Source organism: Diadema antillarum, unplaced genomic scaffold (assembly GCF_040938485.1).
Source record: "Diadema antillarum isolate AM-2024a unplaced genomic scaffold, OU_Dant_1.0 seq00000069_RagTag, whole genome shotgun sequence".
Classification (NCBI taxonomy): Eukaryota; Metazoa; Echinodermata; class Echinoidea; order Diadematoida; family Diadematidae; genus Diadema; species Diadema antillarum.
The window spans coordinates 91,952-114,750 of record NW_027271168.1 but is presented as its reverse complement, the minus strand read 5'-3'; the positions used below and the strand labels follow the sequence as shown (position 1 = coordinate 114,750).

The 22,799-nt window shown below is 38.8% G+C and overlaps 1 protein-coding gene across 1 annotated transcript; it reads left to right on the top strand.

The window, feature by feature from the left end:
- Nucleotides 1-188: 188 nt before the first annotated feature.
- Nucleotides 189-4,195, top strand: LOC139725921 (uncharacterized). The gene is made up of 3 exons (XM_071637002.1): nucleotides 189-741; nucleotides 1,783-1,943; nucleotides 3,539-4,195. Exons 1-3 carry the CDS (start codon nucleotides 189-191, stop codon nucleotides 4,193-4,195), a joined length of 1,371 nt encoding a protein of 456 aa, XP_071493103.1.
- The last annotated feature ends 18,604 nt before the right edge of the window (nucleotides 4,196-22,799 follow it).

Here is a 22,799-nt window from a genome sequence, read left to right as displayed (position 1 = left end):
CACCCCTCATCCATTTCCAGCGATATCAAAGGAAGCCGACGACAAATTGACGTGTAGGTTTCAGCCAATCGAATGACAAACTCTAAGGACGGATGCTCTCCGTCTTGATTTGATTTGCTTTGATTTATAAAAGTCGTGGATTGATTGAATCCAAACAACATTTATTGCGCGGGGTTTTCTTGCCTAACATGGAAAAGGGCTTCACCATGCTCCCAACCTCGGACAATCTTCTCCATCACCAGGACTCGAACAACAACGTGACGACGCCAGGCGGATCTCCTAGCGTGACAGCCACGCAAGCCGAAACCCGGCAGCACACTCTCTTCATGCCTTACGCAGACGTGACGGGGAAGAGCAGCTGTAGCGCCAGCTCGAAATCGTCAGCGGCCGCCGTCGTTATGAGCCGAGCTCTCGCTGGGGAGATCGGCGCCAACTCCGCTCCCGTCTCCATCGGGCACACCATGCTGCCCTTCCCGCCAGCGCACCCCTTGCCCGTGTCGCAGCCGCTGGATTTTCGACACGCGGGCCAGCTCCCGATCTCTCGCTCACCGACTCCGCCGATGAAAAGCGAACACATGAGCAGCGACGAGCAGCAGGATGGTCTACGGAATGGTCACGGATTCTCTCGAGACACCAGCCCGCAGAGATGGGACGATCGCCTATCTCCAGACAGCTGTCCCGAGAACGACTTCTTAACTCACAAGACCGACCAGTCGTCCCCAACGAATTCATCACTACGAGGTAAATAGCCCTTATAGGTTATCGAATTATCTTTAATAAATGTATCAGATTCGTCTTAACCCAGCTATTGAAAACAGTACTCATTCTGAACTTGTGAAAGTTTTCAAGTAGTATTCAGTCTTCAACAAGACAGCATGCGGTTCTCGTTTCTCATTTCTGCCCTGATATGATGGCTGAGCCCCTCACGATCAATTAATTTGTAATTGTTCAATTGATTACACCCAGCCAGTGGTCCCGTATCATGCCCTGATGTTTCCGGGTGATTCGTCCCCTCGCACTCCCCCTCCTCGTTCGATGTAATTACATCAAAATCATTAGGAGACCACGGTTGGTTTACTGATAGGATATCCCATGGGTTCAAGGCGGGGGAGAGCCCGCCTCGTTTTACACTTTCATCACGCCATCGCTTGCGTGATTCCCTTTGATGTTGTAGTTGTTGTTGAGAGAAAAGTGTAAGTCAAAGAATGTATCTTAAATAATGAGAATGTCAAGACGGCTCTCTACATTTTGGGATGATAATCATATCAGCAAAGGTGGTAGTGACTTGTCGAGTGAACTTGATACAAACTTCTGGGTACCTAAATAATCAATCCACAATATCAAAGAAGAGTGCTCGTGGACGAGAAACACGAGTCATGAGATATTGACGCTAACTTCTCCATATCCTAATGCCAAATGTGCTTAAGAGAGAGTCTTTGATTGTGAACTTACAAGTGGTATACATCTAAACCACACAAGACACAATGGGTACCTCCTGATAGAACGCTAGCGAGATATCTGAGTTGGGGATAGCACAGAATAATTGCTAGTGAGCTAATTCATACCTCGTTAATTGCATTTGAAAGATATCAATTGAAATATTCCTTCTTGTTCTGTTGTTACTGCAATTTTAAGCGACAAAAAATACCGGGTTTTGTCTTTTAGTTTCAGCCCGTTTATTTAAATTTCTTGAGGGAAAAAAGAGAGAAGGTTTGAATATATCTCACATTCATACTATTAGATAGACTAAGTTTCTTTACATCCGCTTTTCTTTCCCTGCAGCCGACCCGCTCGACCCGTCACAGGTTCGCCGCTACCGCACGGCGTTCACCCGAGAGCAGATCGGTCGTCTGGAGAAAGAGTTTGCCCGCGAAAACTACGTCTCTCGCCCGAAGCGCTGTGAGCTTGCAACTGCACTCAATCTGCCAGAGACTACGATAAAGGTATGTTATTGACTTTGTAAAATAATAAATTGTGATGTTTAGTTAGCTGCAAAATAAATCAGTTATATGAGCACTAAATGAGCAGATTGTCTCATCAAAGGTTTACCCCCCCCCCCCACTACCAACACCACCTCTGCTTTAGCAGCGAATGCAGTTTGACAGTTGGACGAAAGTTCAGTATATATTGCCTACAATCACTTTTCTTGCATCTCGATCTTGTGTAGGAAAAACATTTATCAAAAGAAGAAGGCACAATCACAAAAAGCTGAGAACCAGGACATTAGGGCGATCTCTTTATAGCACTTATTCGACATGCTCTACAGCCAATCGCTTTGATAATAATCATCGGTTTTTAGTCAAATCCCTACTACGTCAAAAGAAGGAGCAAATGCGATTAGACGTGTTTGAAAGTATAACCGATGGGGCTTATCTTCGCTTTTGTTTTCTGATCCCGAATCAGTTGTTGTAAGTAAATACTGTAGTATACGGATGCAGCGGAGCGACACTTAAGATATGACTTAAAACTGGCGAAAAGTAACCTCGGTATTTTTGGACCCAAAATCCACTTACTGAATATTTCATCATGTTGTCAGTTGGAATAAACATTTTTCCGTCCTCCTAAGAGGTATGCGAGTGAATCTAATCCGTGTATGCTGCTTAAGCCTCAAGAGAGGCATTCTGAGACTTCGAAATTCGAAAGAAATTTTAAACAGAAGCCAGCATTAGAGGACATTGTTTGGTGGATAAGACAGCTTGTCCTATGTAACGACTCGGTGAAGATTGTGGGGCTTTGTGATAATATCATAGCGTGACGTACCCCAGTTCGAGCAAGCTCGTGTCACAAATCCCCCACGGAGACTTAAGTCATAATGATGACCCCCTGCCAGTGTTATTTGCCATGCATGATGGTTCAATTAGGCCACATATTTACACTTCCAATTTGCACACTTGCGGACACCATGAGCGCGAAGTGACAGCAAAACGCGCGTCCCATCTGATTGCAATACAAACGCCATTTCCGACTCGCTGCGTTTCTCCCCCTTATGCTGAGCCGTCTACTATCATTGAGCAATTACGCCTCCTGATTCCTCGCCATTCGAGCGCGGATCACTCGCGTTTGTTCCGCGGATGCGATCTAGCGTACCATCGCCTTCGTAGGCAGCCGAAACTCCCCGCACCGTGAGCTTCAATCATTCTCGCTAATTATCTACCAGGGCCCGAATCCCCCCTCGTGCCAGCATTATAGTTTTCTTCATCCCCCCGTCTCATTGCTAATGCCGGAAATGAACGCGTACTTATCATGGCGATAATGTTATTTAAAAAGCACATAGCATGATGCAGCGAAATAACGCAATTACCATGCATGACTGTTATTGACTTTGTTTAGGCCAGTTTGACGATATCTCATGGAAGGGAAAAAAATAGATACCTCGCAATGACAGAAAATAGCTTTCCTCCCTCTCAGTGTAGCGTGTCCGACAAAATAATGGCAATGCACGTGTCCTTTAGGAAGTAACTTTTGTTCTTTGGCTAGATAAATTTAGTTTTACTGTGATGATTAAAACGTTGGATATCATCTTTTGCTTTCTACGCAGGTTTGGTTCCAGAATCGCCGCATGAAAGACAAGCGGCAGCGGATGTCGATGTCGGCTTGCTCCTGGCCACACCACGCCCACTTCGACCACCACCTGTACTCCCTTATGCTGGCTGGGCGTCTGCCCCCCTACACCTGCCACACCCCCTCTCCGCTTAGCTACTACCACCCGCTGGCAGGAGCCGCGCCAGTGGCTGCAGACGCCTACTCGCTGCATCTACGATCACGGGCTGAGCTCCTTCATGGTCTTGCCCATCCCTACGCTAGGCCTTTCCCGAGTCCGGCTGCCGCTCACCAGTCCGAACTGCTGATGTCATCCGCAGCCGCAGCTCGAACCGGGGCCTCACTGATCTTGCCACCAACCAATCTACCTCCACACGCCGCTATCCCGCCCGCAGCCTCCTCATCGTCATCAAAGTCTCCTTGTTCTTGCCATCACGTCCCGGGCAGCTCTCCTCACGGGCATCCCTCGCCGACCGTGGCACCGATCACCACTTCGACCACGCCAGTCACCTCGACGTCGCCTCACGCTAGCCCCGTGACCGCAGTGTCGGATCACCCCGCTGTTGTGCACGTTCCAGCAGTCCTTTCTACGCCTCACAATCATCCATCGGGACACCACCCAGCTTTGCCCATCCAGATCCCCGGTGGCTTTTAACACCTTTTGCCTGATTTTCTGTGGGGCGGACATTTCACACATACGATACGCTTCAGCTTGCCGAACTTTGATTGTCATTTCCGCACAGTTCTAACCAGGAGAATTTCAAAAGACAATATGAACGAAGCAACCTTTACTTGACAAATGCATGACCATTTTTGTAATTTATACTATTACCAATCAATTCATTGACATTGTGAATTGTATTATCGCCTCGCATCTAATAACCTTTGAGATGTCATAGACCTAATATAACTCGGATATTATAATCTCCGTTTATGGGTGAATCAAACATTGTTGCCAGAACAACTTTGCTAAAGGTGTTAAGCGTTGTATTTTTGTTTGTCTTGCCGATTTTGTGGACCTGTGCTTGGGCAGTGATAGAGTTGGTTGTGGGTACTCTAAAAATTTCAATAACTTTCTGCTTTAGTCCTACATGAATTGACGATATCATTGTATCAATTACTATTAATTCCGATTATTTATTATACATGTAAATTGTATGCCGTCTCGACGGATATTTAGTTGAATGGACGAAAAATAAACTGAAATGTATTAAACATCAAAATAAGTGACAGAAGTCTCATTTAAAACTCATTTCTATTTTTATTGGTAAGTTAAATTTGGTCAAAGTTTCGGTACGAGTGAAATGGATGGTGAAAAATATTTATGTGTGCCTCAATGCTGTATGATGAGTGTATACATATATCAAAATCCCAAGAATAAGTCGTTGCTCATGTTAAAAAAAAAAACAACTTCAGCTTTTATGCGGCAAACGAAGTATGATATTCACACTAACACATTAACCCAAACACGCAATTTGCGTATGAATATATCACACACTAGCATGTTATATACACGTGAGAAGTAGGTTGAGTTGATGAAACTATTATGAAGTTGTACGCATTCATAAATCTTTTTTTTTCGGAATGAGCGTGACGAGAGTCTGGTAATTTATTTCATTTCAACTAGGAATAGTCAATTTCTTCATACCAAGCTATAGGCCTTTATCATTTTGATATGATTAATCGTATTCATAACCACTACCATTTCGACTGAAAATATACCTCGGAGATTAGACATATTTTGCCAAATTACTAAGAGGATTAAGATTTTCTCCTCTTCAGGAACCGGCCGACTGAAAATTCACATTATGCCCAATCAATGTAAATGTAATTACTACAGTGATATAACAACAATTCAGTGTCTGTTTTCTTTCATTGGCTTGTTTCAATTAATGAAGATATGAAGTGAGCATGCGCGCATCCTTTCCCCACGCGTAACACTTAGGTACTAATTGAAACAACAACAAAAAAATATCGAAAAGTCATGGGCATCGTGAGCACCCTGCAGCAGACAATATAATCTGTGACAATTCTGAACTCAGTATTTCTGCCTTTTTTTCGCTCTACGGCACTACAGTAATCAAAACGTTTGACTGATCGCGATATTGATACAGCCAAAAGAGCAGCTATTGGTTTAATCTATGAAGTGATGAACACAATTATCAAAGTATTACGCAATGGCTGGTTTAACCTAGCTTGAAACCACAAAAACGAAAATTAATAGATATGGGAAATGTAGTGTGTGCCAATTATGAAATGTCGTGTTCATGTGTGTGTGTGTGTGTGTGTGTATGTGTGTGTGTGTTTGTGTGTGTGTGTGTGTGTGTGTGTGTGTGTGTGTGTGTGTGTGTGTGTGTGTGCCTGTGTGCCTGTGTGCTTGTGTGCTTGTGTTTCTGTTGGGTAAAAATGTGCGGGATAGTCTAACTTAGGAGGTACCCTGCTTATATTCTTCTGTACTGCTATAAAATATAAAGAAGAGTATTCATACCCTTCTATCGTCATTTTCAAATGAATTGAACCTACTAATGATTGTTAAGGCTAATGAGAGAGAAGGAGAGAGAGGGAGAGAGGAAAGTATAAAGCCAATATTCATGATGTGCAATAGACGAAATGGGTTGGTGAATTCCAGTTCCAGTGTCGGAATGCCATGATAAAAACCCATACTAACAACAAATATGTGAATTAAAATAAAAGAAACCAGTGGTAAATAACATAACTAGATAAAAGTCACATATATTTTGTGGGTCAATAATATATACAACTTCATGTTATCGACTCTGTGTGGTGTGTATGATTGTATGTGCGATTGTGTGTGTGTGTGCGCGCGTGTGTGTGTGTGTAGGTGTGTGTGTAGGTGTGTGTGTGTGTGTGTGTGATGGTACGCCACATTCCATGTATATGTCAATCGAGCTGCAAGACGATATAATGCGAGGACGTGTGCTGTGAAGAGCAACGAAAGTGTATTCCTTACAAACCTTTGCAAAAAAAAAAATCTTATGAGCTTGACTTTGCACTCCCACTAACATACACAGACATACACAGACATACACACACACACAAACACACACACACACACACACACACACGCATATATCGTGTGGCTTTTCAAAAAAAAAGAGGAACAGTAAGAGGAACATTGATATCAAAGCTATGCACCGTTTTCTCTTTCCTCATATCTCAAATGTATTATCAAGCCCGAAAAGGGGACATGTATAATTAATCATATGAATATATCTTTTCGTGATGCAGCATACTATATCAAGTTCAATACGACAGCCACATGGATTTTTAATTGGATTTGAAAATCAACCGCAAAAACTAATCGAATTGATTGTATCATTTTGCTATACACCATTGATCCGTTCTTGTCTAAAGTTGTTAATATGGCTTTCATGAGCTCTAAATAATTATCCGGAGAGTAAAGTGGCGCAGCCTGATTAATGGGACGAATGTATTCATGATATTTTTTTTTCTATAGAGGCCTAAATATTCTAAATAATGTACATGTATATGTATATATATATATATATATATATATATAATAAACTCAACTAGGAATTTTGTTACTTTCATTCTAGTGTGAAATTTGCCAAATTTCACAATTGCATCTTCAAAGATATTTCGTTAGATTTTCTTTATCTTAAACTTTGCCACGTTGTTGTTGCTGTTGTTGCAGTTCTCCATGCATGACGTTTTACACGTTGCAAATTACGTCACTTTTATATCAAACATATCAACATTGACGCTGAAAAAAGAATATATGTATAAATGCCAATGGACAGAGAGGGGAGGAGAGAAATGACCAGGGTGATCCTACAGTTTTGTATATTCTTTTCTTTTGTGGTAAATTCCCATAGCAACTAAGCGAATCCAACTTTGAATATGCAATTTAACCAAAAGTTACCTTTTTGAGCTTATTGGTATAAAGTAATATTTCCTGTCATTTCATTGAAGTGTTTTCTTCATAACATTGTGAAAGATTTCCTATTTTGTAAAAGTACAACCAAATTAAAAAAAAAAAATGTGCACAAATTATTGAACAGACAGACAACCCACGCCAACACTTATTGAAGGAATTTTAACATAAAACTTTTCTTATTAGCCACGCCAAATCTACTAAGAAATTCTCAAAAACTCCTGCAAATCGTGATCAGATGAATTTGATAGCAATTTCTGAAATTAATGGATTGTAGCTAATGCAATTTATCATTGTCCGTGACCGCCTTTTTCCCCCTCCGCGGGAATTTGTAATATAATAGACGTAACAAGAATGTAAGTGGTCCTAAAATGGCGATGATCCAGTGTAACTTTAGAAGGATTAGAAATGCGAAAATAACGACCGAAATTAAGAGGCGTTTTTATGCAACAGACATATCTTCTGACGCCTGAATGGAGGTGGAAGGAAAAAAATATGACTTTCTGCCGACAACTGTTCGATTATTCGAAATGAGTTGATGGATGCATGAAGGTCGGCCGGCAAAGCGGATTAATTTTTGCTCGATGCGTTAATTGTACATTATTGCCACTCCGCGCTACTTGCATTCCTATTCACATCAGATAGAATGTACTTCGATTCCACAGGTAGAGTAAAATGGGAAAAATACTAAATAGCATTATAATGCTATCGCAAAATGTCAGCGATTTACATTTTGCACAACACTCGAAATCTTATGATGAGGAAATTGTGAGCATTTTTTGGCCAATACATCTCCACTATGAGGCAGGCGAACTGTAAGTGGGCATCAGGTTAAAATATGAATGTGAAAGGGGCCTCGCTCAATCACGTCAGATATGGCGTTGTTCGAGTGCGGGCGCGTGTTAATGGAATAATTTGGAAGCAACTCAAGGAGACGAAGTTCTTTAACAATCCGGTAATACAGATGGTCTTGTCTATACGTTTGTGACCGTGAAAATGGAGTGCGCAATGCGATGGGGGTCATTTCATATCATTCTTTCTATCTCTCCCCTCCTCCTCTCAATCTCACTCTTTCTCTCTTTCTTTCTCCCTTGGGGTTTTTGTTTTGTTCTGGCGCTCGTTTGTAGGGATGTGCGTCTTCAATTAATGACGTTCATCAATGACGGAAACACAGCCCATCTTAGCGTCTTTAGCCTATTTGACTAACCTAGTGAACGCGTCGGAGCGAGACTATCTTCTCCCTCTCACCACGTTAGCACGTTACTATCTTCTCCCTCTCACCAGCTTTGTATTGATAGCTTCCTTCAAAGATTTCTCTGAGGCTCCCATTCGAATCATTTATGAAATAGTCCTTTGAAGGGTTTCTTTTTTAGCACTGCTCTTCCGAAGTATTCTGCTAGGGGAAAAAAAGAAGAAGACTTGTCGGCACTTATCCTTTTACAAAAGCGGATGAGCTAAAAGCTCGTAACAAACACGGGTGTACCAAAACATGCGTTCCAGCCACAGAGAGAGAAATAGAGGATATCTTTGGTATTAATAATGATGTCTAAGTGAAGGTCGTAGTCATAAAACTTGAGGAAAGACCTATGAACCAATTCATCTATACAGCAGGGATAGTCGCTTTTTCTCTCTCCTTCTTATACCCATGTTTGCTGTAAAAAGAGAGGCAACGGCCAGACTTGTCGCGCTCACTTGAAGTCTATTTTACCTTATTACCTTATATATTTCTGTAAAGTGTTGTTGCTGATCCACACATTCTTATTATAAAGAAAAGGCAAGTTTTACATTATTTTTTTTTTCTGAATGCTAATTCTTTTCCCCTCCCCTCCTTGTTTTTAACATCTGCAAGCAGAAGTTGTTACATATTGCTTCTATAATATCACTAAAGTAATGGTAATGATAATGATTATGATAATGACAACAATGATAATGATAACAATGAAACAATAATGATAACAAAAACACCGATAATACGATCATAATCATAATAATAATAATGATGATCATGACAATAATGATAATAATGAGAAAGAATGACAAACAAGACTAGGACAAGTTTTAGTAAATTTATAACGATAACCTTGCCTTTTTACTAATGTGTTTCAATTTCAAAACCTTTGTGAAGGGGCTGGGACAGACATGCTCTCATATACAATTCATATACAGTGCGATGAAGGGAATGTATCTATCTATCTACGCTTAACGCTCCGTATACTTCTCATTACATAAACAGGGGCGGATCCAGGAATTCTGTAAAGGGGGGCGTAACTAATATTTCTGGTGCCACTTCCGAGGGTTTCATTTCATGTTTTTCTTTTTATTTCTTTTGTTTTCAATGATAAATAAAGAGGGGCGTGCGCCTCTTGCGCCCCCCCCCCCTCTGGATCCGCCACTGATAATGATTGATAATTTGTTCATTTCGACACCTTGCGATATTTCTTTGTTTAATTGTCGTCTCCGCTGTTAATTTCTTAACCATCAATCCGTGAGAGTTGTTGCTTTTCAGCAGCTGTTTCAGCAGCTGAATAAAAAAAAAAATGTTTGGTAGATTTCTCTTTAGATATTAGTCTTTATTCCTATGAATCCGTTGCAAGTAATCATCACTCGCTCTGTTCTATGCCACAATAGACTCCTTTACCCTTGGTGCGAGCATGAATGCGTCAAATTCATCATCGGTGTTTTTGTGAAATTTGCAGCTATCCAGCCGGAAGCATAAACAAATTCTGCAAAGTCCTGAAAACATATTCTTTCCAAAGTGCAAGTGCATACTTTTCCTTCAGCTACATTTCTTGCTCTCCCCACCCACCCCCCCCTCTCTCTCTCTCTCTCTCTCTCTCTCTCTCTCTCTCTCTCTCTTTTGTCCATGATTTCTCACAGTCTGTTTGCTGCTTGTCCATTCTCTCCGACAAGTTCACATCTTCAGCGCCCCTTAAAAGCAGGGGGATTTGGTCAACGACATCGGGAGCATCATGCCCGCCGCATCTGCCGCGGCGCTCTTTCCATCTTCGTTACGATAACGAGCAATGATTTCGACAAGAAAAAAAGGGCGCTGGAGCAGGAGGGGAAAGTGTTATCATGGCCGGAGATACAGCGTTGTTATAGGACACTCCACTTGGGTGAGGCGAAGAAACACCAATGCAGATGTTTTTGTACGTGCCTCGTCTACTACATTTCAGATGCATCTATTTAAACATGTCGGAGAATGAACTTTAATTAATATATAGCGTCATATTTTGGGGGGCTTCAGTTTTAAACGGAAGGCCACAACACAGTATATGAATATGATGTAAAGCATTGTAATGTATGATCATCTATACGAATGTATGTTATGGCCAATTATGATAGTAACAATGATAATGGTGTCTTCTAATGCACCTTGTCTGTCACACAGTGAAACTCCTGGGGCAGAAAGGTGAGACCTCTCTTTCACATTGCTTTGTAGGGAAAGAGACCAATTAATGTGGTATATGTGAGACATAATGTTGTGAGAATATGGAGATAATGGATATATGACTTCAATTCTAGTTAGACATTGTCATACATACCGTCTTCAATGAATTAGACATGTTAGAAGTGATTGCTGCATTGAATTCCACCAAACAATCAACATCATCGAATTTTCTCGCAGAGTGTGTGTCCAGGATGTTTGAAGAAAATTTGTGTTGCTAATCGCATTGATGACCCCGGAAATGCCGTCACTTACATGACTTTTCCTATTCCGTGTGGTGTGATATATATACACAGACATGCTATTAAGAACGTCATAGCAGCAACCAAAATAACATTTGGGTTAGTGTCATTATGGGTATGTCTATCTGTGATTGTGTGGGTCTCTCGCTCTATCGGCGTGAGTGTGTGTCTCTCGCTCTATTGGTGTGCGTGCGTGTGTGTGTGTGTGTGTGTGTGTGTGTGTGTGTGTGTGTGTGTGTGTGTGTGTGTGTGTTTGCACTGAAGTGGAATGGACCTGAAACACTCCTATGATGATATAGATGAAATAGCTGATAAAGAAAACACATACTCACCTCGTGCACACACACAAAAAACCACTTATTTGTAAAGAGAAAAATAAAATCCAAATGATGGAAAACCAATCAAAAGCGACAGCATCCAACTATGGGTGTACAAAAGATGATTTTTATACTTTCCATTCAGGGAGTAACAAGAAGAAAGCGATTTTCACAAGGCCTCGAACTTCCCCCAAATAATGAGGCACCCGCCATCTACATGGAGAGGGTGAACTTTGCTCCGAGGTAAAACGGCCGACGGTGCGGGGGCACGGAGATCCTTTAAAAGCAATTCATTTTGGGCGGATTTAGGGATGGTTCCAGCGATTTGTCACCATCTTTCCTTGTCATCATTACCGAACGAGGCTCGTGATTGGGAGCGGACGATGGGGAGCTGATGGGGGGAGGGGGAGGGGAGAGGAAGGAGGGAGGGGAGGGGAGAAATCGGGGCATAATGTGTGGAGAAGGGGTTCCTATATGCATAAGGGGTATTTTAGTTATATATGATTTAACAAGCCAACATTCAAGTGATTACAAGAACTGAAAAATATGAAACAATTAGTAGGATATTTCATTGATATGTCGTCGGCTCTTTGTTGTTAAGTACAAGGCTGACACTAACTATATATGACATAATTTCTGTATGCTACCGGTACATGATTTGTGGGTCTATTAGACATGAAGGTGCTACGGGATTAAACAATTGTAGATTTATCATATCAACTCTTGCAGTCTTAAAATTGTTACAAATTTTCAGAAAATATCTATTATTCACCGGGTTTACCAAACTCACGTACACACACAAACACACACACACCATCACCCTTAATGTATATCTATTCAAATTATTCCATTTGAAAATCGGGTTGTCTCATACATTGCTTACATTCCTGTGGATCTCTGTCATGCTGTCTCTGTCTTCCTTAAGTGAAACTATCAACTAAGACCCGTTCTTACACAAATTACATGATTGTTTACAACAAATAAGTATATAAACGTAGATAAGTAGAAAGAGGGGGGTGGGAGAGGGAGATTCTCTTTCGAGGTCGTCCTAAAATAAAACGATAATGATGTCACGACTTAAGAGCTTCTGGGTCAAGATAGAGTTTATTGCAAGAATGTAATCAAAAGCACTATACCGCTAGCAACTTTCTGTTGCCCACCTTTCTTCATAATTTGTTCTTGGTGGTGCTTTTGATGAAAAAGATTCTTATGTGGCATCTCCCCATACCCCATCATCTCGATGATGTCACCTCGGAGTGCAACGTTGAGGACGACGTACTCGTCGCCGAACTTCCTTTTTTTTTACTCTCTTTCCCTAGTTCTCCATAAAAGGAAGAAGTTCATTGGTAAGCGTCTGGTAATGGAACTCGGATTTGCGCAGACGACACCGTTTGGCGCAAGACAAACTATTCGGCCGACAACAGAAGAGCGCGCGGCGTTACTAATATGTTGACTGCTCCGCGAGTTTCTTTGCAGCAATTCTATATAAATATTCTTTTCCATTTTGTTCTTATCCTAGTACCGGCTATCGTCAGTCCAGACTCACGTGCCTTTGATTCATCAGAGCCCTTTATTACTTTCCTTTTAAATTGTCTCCGGGAATCCACCTCGATTTCTTGGCCGCCGATATCAAAATGGATGGAAGCGCTTAGGGCTCGCCCCGGCCTTATCTGAAGACAAACCACCGCCCCGCAAACACCATATCTTGGTCATAAATATCAGGGGAATCTTCTCTCATCCTCCGTCTTGGCCGTACCCGTCTTGGAGATCTCCCTTCCTGGTCATTTTCCTGATCTCATATCACCTGTGATTGCCCGAGTAGTATGTCCATGATAGGTGGCCATCATATAGCAATGATTCACGCAGAAAGGGTCGGACGGACATAATACTGCAGGCGGTAGAAATTTAATTTTGGCAGTCTCAACAAAGATTGGCCGGGTTCGAGACGTGGTGGCTTTTTTAAAAAGCATTACGGCGCTAAAAGGTGATCCAACCGTTTGGCGTCAAAACGATGTTGACGAATGGCAGAGGTTGTTAAACTTTTTGTCGCTGCGCTACTTACACAAAATTGTGGGCGACCGACTTAGCAGCCATTTTTCCTCAAGATGCTCTTACATTGGATGAGAGTAGGTGAGAGAACTTATTTAAGAAAGTTACGTTTAAGCTAACGCCGCTTCTGTTTCCACTTTTCAAATTTTCACAATTTCATAAGAAGTGACCCTGTAAAGAATTTCAAGTCACGCATTACCGACATAACTATTACCACCGACTGCGAGATGACTATTTCAAAAACCCACTAATATATTCACATCTAATTTTGATTTTCAAAACTTCACCAAAGTGAAGAGCCATCCAGTCAAACGTATTTCCACACTTTTATACAAACGTACATAACAAATGAGTAAGGGACTATATAGGTGGGGGCCAATGTGAACTGATTTTAATTGCACAAGGGAGTGTATATTAACAGTAATGTTGGGCCAATGTAAATTGATTTCAATTGCAGAGGGGAGTATATTCGCAGAATTGTGGGGCCAATGTAAACTGATTTCACTTGCAAAAGGTAGTGTATTGTGGGGTAAATGTTTACTGATTTTAATTGCGGAAGGAAGTATATCCCCAGAAATTATTTTTCCAGTGAACATAAAAGGAGAGCAGATGAAAAAAAAAATACACAAACTCTTGTATATGTATTTATCTATGTTTATGATAAGTGTACTTGCGTCACCAAAATTTTGCATAACATAAAAAACATGCATAACATTACAAAAACAATCAGTCTCCATATTCAGCTATTTAAGCTGAAAAGTCGTGAACTTATCATTTTCTTTATAATCAGTGTGTAAGGTAAATTGCTCTAGTAATGGGAATTAATTTAACTCTGCCTCTCTGTAGTTCATCCATTGATTGGCAAGTACACGGGTGGGCCTACACTTAGAGACGGTTTGAATAAAACGTAGGATTAAATGAACCGGAAAAGTCAGAATGGCCAAAATCTAACTCTTAGATTCGTTAATACCAAAGATGATACTTGTTTTTAGAGTTCGCACCAAACTATGATGAAAATAAAGAGGAATGTAGGGAGTTCTTTGATCACTTTAAGTTTTAAGTTTATTAAATTTTCATATTTTTCAAAGATTAGCAGTGCATTATAGTATATCATATATTCAAAAAATACCCAAAAGGACAAAATATAAAAAAAATATAATTTTCATTCCATTCGTACCGTCTTTTGTGGTAGTCATTTTGTTGCTATAAAATTCATAATCATCACCAAATCCCACTAAAAGATATTTAACATTTGAAATTGCTCTGAAACTCGGACAATATGTTTTAAACTTTCAAGACAAACTCAATCAATAGGGTAAACATATAGAATGGAAGACAGTTACATCCCAATCCCTTTTGCAGGTTGATACTATTGTTAGATAAAAACTGGCCTTGTATCAAAATCATATTTCATTCGTCGTGTTTTTAGAACAGTAGGTTTGATTTTAAATGCGCGTCATCAATGTGCCAATTTATGATAACCACCAACCTACTTATATCATATCTTTTTCATATCATGTATTCAAAAAAAAATCATGAACAACGTTGCTGTTTGTGTGTTTTGGGCGTATGAATCAATATCGCGGTATACAATGTCAGGAAACGCTTATCTTTAATGGCATATCTGCATGGCAACCCCCCTCCTCCGTTTCAAAGAATTTAGCTTTTCAGTGCGTTACGTTATAAAATGTCACGTTCCCTTGCATCGCCTCTTTTCAAGGCAGGCGATCGGCCAGAGTTTGGCGCCATTCAAACTCGTAATACATGCTTGAAAATGAGGACACAAAACAGGTCCCCTCTTGGGAGAAGCGCGGCCAATTGAAAATCATTGTTAGGATGTTGAATGAGAGGTTGTGCTCTCGGAATGACGCGGCGGCTGCTATCTTAATAGCCGCTATCTCGTTCAGCGTTCATGCAGCATCATCGTTTTTGAGTACGTATATCATGCGAGACATGATATGATAAGAAAGAGACGAGCGAAGATGAGCGAGGGAACGCGGACTCCGCCGCTGTATTTCATATCTTTTCTCTCTCCCTATCTTCCATCTCTCATGCACAGGCGTTCTCTCCCTTACCTTTCTCCCTCCATCTCCCCATCTCCCTCTCTCTTCTCTTTCTCTTACACAGCGTTTATCTTAAATAGCTCTTCAATAAAAAGAACTTGCTTTCAAGCGGTATCTTTTAGCTGGCGTATATAGGAAGTGATACGAGCGTTTATTGGCTCGATCGCGGATTCTCAAGAGCGTTAGGATTCTGTGTTGATCATGGTGCATGATGGATGAAGGGGGTAAGCACAATGGGTTGATATAATAAGCGCGCGAAATGGATCTTCACTCTCAAGCTCCCCCTTGAAGCGCTTCCTGCTAAAAGTTTTAAGTAGAACCGGCCTTTATTCCACGGCGTCGGTAAATGGATTGCGGTTACGTGGAAAAAAACAAGAATAAAAAGATAGAAATTGCTTTTTCTCTTACTGATATTAGCCCATATCTCGTAGTTGTCGTGGTCACCCCATGTTATTGTCACATTCGTTCTTATTCTTATCCTGGTAGCAATACCAAAAGTTCCTTTTATGAACATTTTTTCTTCTTCTTTTCATTTTTCTTCGTCTTCTTCTTCTTACGCTCAGACTTGTGAGTATACATTTTACATCAGAGTCGAACCTGTGTCTCTCTTTATCAAAATTAGCTGGTTACCCATCAATCAAAAATCTATATGACTTAATACAACTTGAGGGAAAGAAATGGCAATCATGGCCCCGTACATGAGTACACCGGATGTTAATTTACGGTGGCTTCAGGTCAAAATACTCAATAGAATTTTATATACAAATAAGATGTGAAATAGAATTGGGTTGATTGAAAGAAAAGAATGTTCGTTTTGTTTTGTGTACCATGAAACTTTAATACATCTTTTGAGTGACTGTCAACACGTTGATATGGGCTGAACTAAGAGAATGGATTAATAGTAATGCGGGTTCAGAAACAACATTTACGACGGAAAATGAATCATTTGGATTTATTGGTATCAGTAATTCGGCACTGAATGATATTACTATGCTTGTGAGAGAGGAGATTTATGATTGTAGAATAAGAATAATAATAACTCTTTTTTATGTATGTACAGATAGTATGAGGGAACATTATAACAGTGAAAAATTCATTGCAAGTAATAATCATACGCTGCAACTGTTTCAGAAAAAAAGAAATGATGTCTATTTAGACACCTATTTTCTTGGTATGTATGCTACTGTATGTTATGATGTTCTGAGTCACGACGGTTTATTGCTGTTTTTCAAAGTGCTTTGTTTGAAATATCATGATGTATTCTGTGTTTCGATGGATATAATACGTTTGATATAGAATAATAAATATCCAAGCGGGGGATGCAAAAGTATTTATAACTTGGAATAAAAATACGAATCTGTATTCCTACTTTGATACGCTTCGCGGTTATTAAGCAACACAGATTAGTTTGGTATATGCACAAACACACACACTCATACATACACATACACATACACATACACACGCTCACACACACGCATATGCACAATATATATATATATTATATAGCGAAAGAAATTAGACTTGAGGCGGACGTTGCTCTCGATCTTGTCCGCCTCAAGTCTAATTTCTTTCACTATATGCTTCCAACAATGAGGCACCGCGTACGTTTAGGAAGGGAACAATCTCTCGCACTGTACAATATATGTATATATATATATATATATATATATATATATATATATATATATATAGATAGATAGATATAATGCGTTTGTGTGTGATATTATTGATATATATGTGTTCATGTGTGTGTTAGTAAATCAACGCCCCCCCCCCCCTCATAATCCAGCTTTATCAACATACCTCTATTGTAATCTCTCCTACTATCCAGCAAGAAAGAAAGGAAGAATGTTTATATGTTTCAGTCTGTTAGATTCCGTCTCCTTGGTCATGTTGGTTTCATGTCTCCTGGAATACTTAAGATTACCCATTCAGCGAATGCTCTGCTTTCTTACGAAGACGGCTCTCTCGCTCTCCCTACATATAGGAATAAATAGGGGCGGACCTTTTTCGCACATCGTCTCATCTCACCCAAGGGAGTGTCAATGTCAAAGGTGCGGGGGAGCGCTGGGCCGGATCGACTCCTCACGCCTCATTTGAGACGCGCAGCCTTTACTCTATCTCCATAACGCGACAAGAGAATGGTTATGGGAAGTGGCATGTCTTCTTGCAGCTCCGTATTTGGCCAAATAAATTATTTACCCGAACAAGGGGGGAATAATTCTAGTCACCATTAATCTCTAGAGATATCGAGGAACAGATTAGAATGAGAGAGACACACCGTTTTAGCCTTCATTTGACATAATTCTCCTTTTGTTGAAGCTAATGCCCCATTTCTATAGTAAGATAGATAAATTGGTGGATGGATATAAACATGCTTGAAAATGTATTGTTTGTCATCTCTGATTGTCTCTTGACTACTAATCTTATTTTACTACTTGTATCATTTTCCAAGCCGTCGTACATTGGAAGTCTGTAGACATTTACATGAAAAACAACTACGATGTCTTTTGAAAACATATCTACATAGTCTCATTGTTTTGCTTTGCATCTTGATAGACATTGTCAGATTTAAAAGTTAGTCTAGATTTGAATTCAAAACTTTATCACCGTTATCAAAAGCAAGTGCACTCTAACGGAGTGTCACTGAAGTAGGTCTACCATCAAAGAAATATATCCGTAATAATATGTGTAGAAAGAATACCTAGATTTGCTGTATACGCGTTTCTTCGGTTCATTATTTTTTGCAACCTTGATACAAACTAAATGAAAATCCCTCTAACTCTAAGCATGAAATTTCCAGTATACATATATATATATATATATATATATATATATATATATATATATATATATATATATATATATATATATATAGAGAGAGAGAGAGAGAGAGAGAGAGAGAGAGAGAGATAGTGATATATGTAATAAAAACCTAAAATGGCAAACATGCGCTTCCCCGCCAGGTTGAAGCGTTTTAATGCCATTTTAGGTTTTTATCACACACATAATGTATCTACAATATATTCATATCTATATTTTATTTCATTTTATTTTATCTTATCTTATTGCTACCAAAAGCAGTCAGATGCAATTCTACGCCAAGAGAGAGAGAGAGTTGAGTTTGGTTGGCATCTACACATTTCTTTCCCGGCTTTGTATTATGTAATCTTACCTTTTTTCTGCTTAAATTATTGTTCTTGCTCTCCTCCCCGCGCCACCATTTTCGTCTCTATCTTTCTCTATCTCTCTCTCTTTCTCACTCTCCAGTTTGATTTCCTGTTCACCACAAATCATTGTGCTGATTTCGTAATGAAGACCTTGTCGCAATATCATTTTTTTCGAATGCTCCACACTATATTTGCCTGCCACCACAGCTTATCAAAAGTATTCTTTGATTAATCGTGCGATGTTGCAACCTCACGCTTCCAGCGGCTCCACCCACATAATACGCATGCGCAGTCTCGGTCTCGGTAGAGCTGTGAAGAGCGAAGACCTTGTATAGGGGAAGAGTTATATCATTTCCCGGCGGGCTCAAGTTTTCAGGCGGTCCTCCATCGACGGGGTTTTTACGGGATTAGCTTGATGGAGTTTTTAATTGCAAATATGAGATGTTCAGATGTCATTGGAAATCAGAGTTATCTGATGTAATAGGATAATCGTTTGGTATAACATCGATCAATTAACGTATCATTTCTTTATAATATTCCTGCCATAGCATAAAACAGCAGCACGAAACTCAATTTTTAATGCTTTCAAGTTCAAATCTAAAAGCCCTACTTCTTAAATCTCTATAAAGGAAGGTGGGAGGGCCACCTTTAATTGACCTTTGTCATTGACTTTTTTTTTAAAATGAAATCTTTACATGTATTTTGTTCTGTTCTCTAAATGTAGTATATTAATCATATTAGTGTTGCCTAGTTGAAAAATGAATAAAAAGAATAGTCGCGGTCTAAGAAAAGATTCAGGGAGATACTGCAATTAACTTTTTGAAAATGAATGAATGAATGAATAAATAAAATAAATAAATAAATAAATAAATAAATAGATTAATTGATTAATTTATGTATTCATTTAAACGATCCTGTATTTAAACGACTGAAAATATTAAAGTAAATGATTTTCATATTTATCAATCCGTTATTTCTATGTTCAAATACAACAACAATTTACACCGTTCTTCCATGATACTTTCATCTCAAATAGTAAAGTACACTCCTATCCCACTCGTCATTGCAATGACATTCATCTAAATAACCCGAAGCTACTTGTCGCTCATAGATCTATTCGACACCACGGACCGGATATATGGAATTCTCTGCCCGAACAAATTAAAGCATGCACATCACTTTTTTCTTTTAAAGCAAACATGAAAAAGCACATTATATCAAGTTATGAGAATTAGCTGATATCTGACCTTTGTAACCAAAAACTAAATAGATTAATTCTTAAAGTTTTTATACATCCCAACCCCCCCCCCCCCCAGTCTCCTTACATTTAACTATTCAATAAACATATTTCAGTTTTCTTATCTTAAAAGGCCCCTTGTACCGCGCACCTGCTGGGCTCTTTCACTTGCACGAGCACTCACCTCACTCACTTCATTCTCTGTACATATGTCTATACAATTTTTGTTGTCGCAATGTGATGCCAGAATGTCTCTGTTCTTTTTTTCTTTTCTTTTGTTTTCGATAAGTATACATGATGTATGTTTTGCCCATTTTCTTTTTATCTTCTCTTTCAAGGCTGTCGTATCTTCAAGCTATATGCTTATTTGACGACAGTCTTCTGCATTCGCACTTCCAATACATGTGCCATAATTCAGTCGGATCATAATTATTCACTTTATCCCGAGTGGTTCCCAATTGATGTGTTCTCTTATTCTTTTCTTTAATCTGTACACGTATATCTCAGTTATGTTCGGATGTACATACTGTATGTTCTACTGTCTTGAAAACAATAAGAAATGACTGTATTTCATTTGTAATATATATTCAATGCAGAAAATTCCCAATAAATTCATTTGAATTGAATTGAATTGAATTAAATTGAATTAATACATGAATGAATTAATGAATGAATGAATGAATGAATTATTGGATGAATAAGTAAATAAAAATGTTTTGCCCAAAATATCCTTCCTGACTGATTAATTGATTATTAACTAATGGATGAGACACCTCTGAAAGAGCAGCTTTAAAAGTGAGGAGGTTACGCTGAGAAAATAGGGCCATATTATCAGTATTGTTATCATTACTGTTACTATTATTATTCTCATCATCATCATTACTATTAATGAGAAATATTTATTTTTTGTTATTATTGTTATTATTACTATCATTATTATTATCATTATTATTATTATTATTATTATTATTATTATTATTATTATTATTATTATTATCATTATTATTAGTATTAGTATTGTTATTGTTATTATTATTAGTAGTAGTAGTAGTAGTAGTATAGGTTTTCCCGGCCAATTTCGCACTTTTGTAAGTCCATTTGATAAAAGGTTCATTCAATTTAGAAAAATCCTCGTCACTGCACCTTCTGTCATCCAAAATTGCAACTTGTTCATTCAATTTAGCATTTCGATCAATGAAATTCGCACATGTGCCTTTCGAATTCGTAAAACGGGCATTCAAATTGGCACGTGCTCTTCAGTCGTTCAAATTCGCCAGCACTGGCGGAAAATGGTATTTTAGTCATTCAATTTCGCGTATGGGCAGTCAAATTCCAAACATGTTCATTCAAATTGGCGTAATGTTATTTCTATTTTGAAAAGGTGAGAACCGTGATTTACACGTATTTAAATGTGAATTTTTGCTTCATCCACACACTGTTAAGTATATAGCAAAGGTATCTTTGACCCTAAATAATTCAAGATTGTTGTTCTGAAACGCCCCTCTTCTTTTATACATGTCATCAGAACTATACATGCACCAATACCATAGATTCACTTTACTTTCTTATGTCCAGTCATGGTAGTACGAGTTAGACACAGGCGTATCTCTCAAGAAGACATTGAAAGAATCATAGAAGCATTTGAGGGTAATAACCTTGACAAATTGATGGCCAGAGCTGATCCAAGAACTTTATTCTTAATGATGATTAAAGCAATATAGCACCCACCAAATGAAAATAATGAAACATGCAGATGAAAGAAATAATCACGATGTAATTTGAAACCTCCTTCTCCCAATTAATGTCAAACAAACTTAAGATTAATGTATCTGTTAATGAAATAATGCTATCGAACATTATAAACACATACACATATTTTGAAAGTACTGTTGCAAAGGTGATATCAGAATAAAGAATGAATACGAAATATGAAATGTTAAGATGCTTGCAAACAATACCTATGATGAATGAAAATGGGAAAAAAAGGAATAAAAGCATTAATATGTCTGCTAAATTGACTGCAGTAAATGCGAAATTGGATGCCCAAGAATGAATTCGAATGAACGAGCGCAGCGTATACGTAATCACGTGACTATATCACGCTAAATTGAATGAACGATTTGCGAAATTATGCTTGTCTTACGAATTTGAACTGAAAAAGTGCTGATTCGAATGATGTTAAAGGAAATTTGAATGCTCCAAAATGAATTTGAATGAAAAGATTATAAAATTGATATACCGAATATGCCATCTGGGCGAAATTGTGCTAAATTAAATGCACAAATTTGGAATTGGACTGAAAAAAGTGCGAAATTGGCCGGGAAAACCTATATTATTATCATCATTACCATTATCATTGTTATTATCATTATTATCATTGTTGTTGTTTTCATTACTGTTATTGTTATCATCATCATCATTATTGTTATGATCATTATTATTATCAATAACATCATCTTTACCATAAGCATTATTGTAATTATTGTCATGGTCATTTCAAAGGCGTAAGGGCGTTAGATGTTAGAGGATGTGTTATTCACAGAACAAGGTTTCAGGAGTAGTATTCCGGTAACAAATATATATATATATATATATATATATATATATATATATATATATATATATATAGAGAGAGAGAGAGAGAGAGAGAGAGAGAGAGAGAGAGAGAGAGAGAGTTACTGTATCTTTGGCATTTTGCACTATACCCTTTGATATTTCAATCTCTCAATTTATTAATGTGTTTTTCAATCAGCCAATAACCCTGAACATATACTGTGATCCCAGCATGTAATACTTGCTAAAAATAAACAGTTA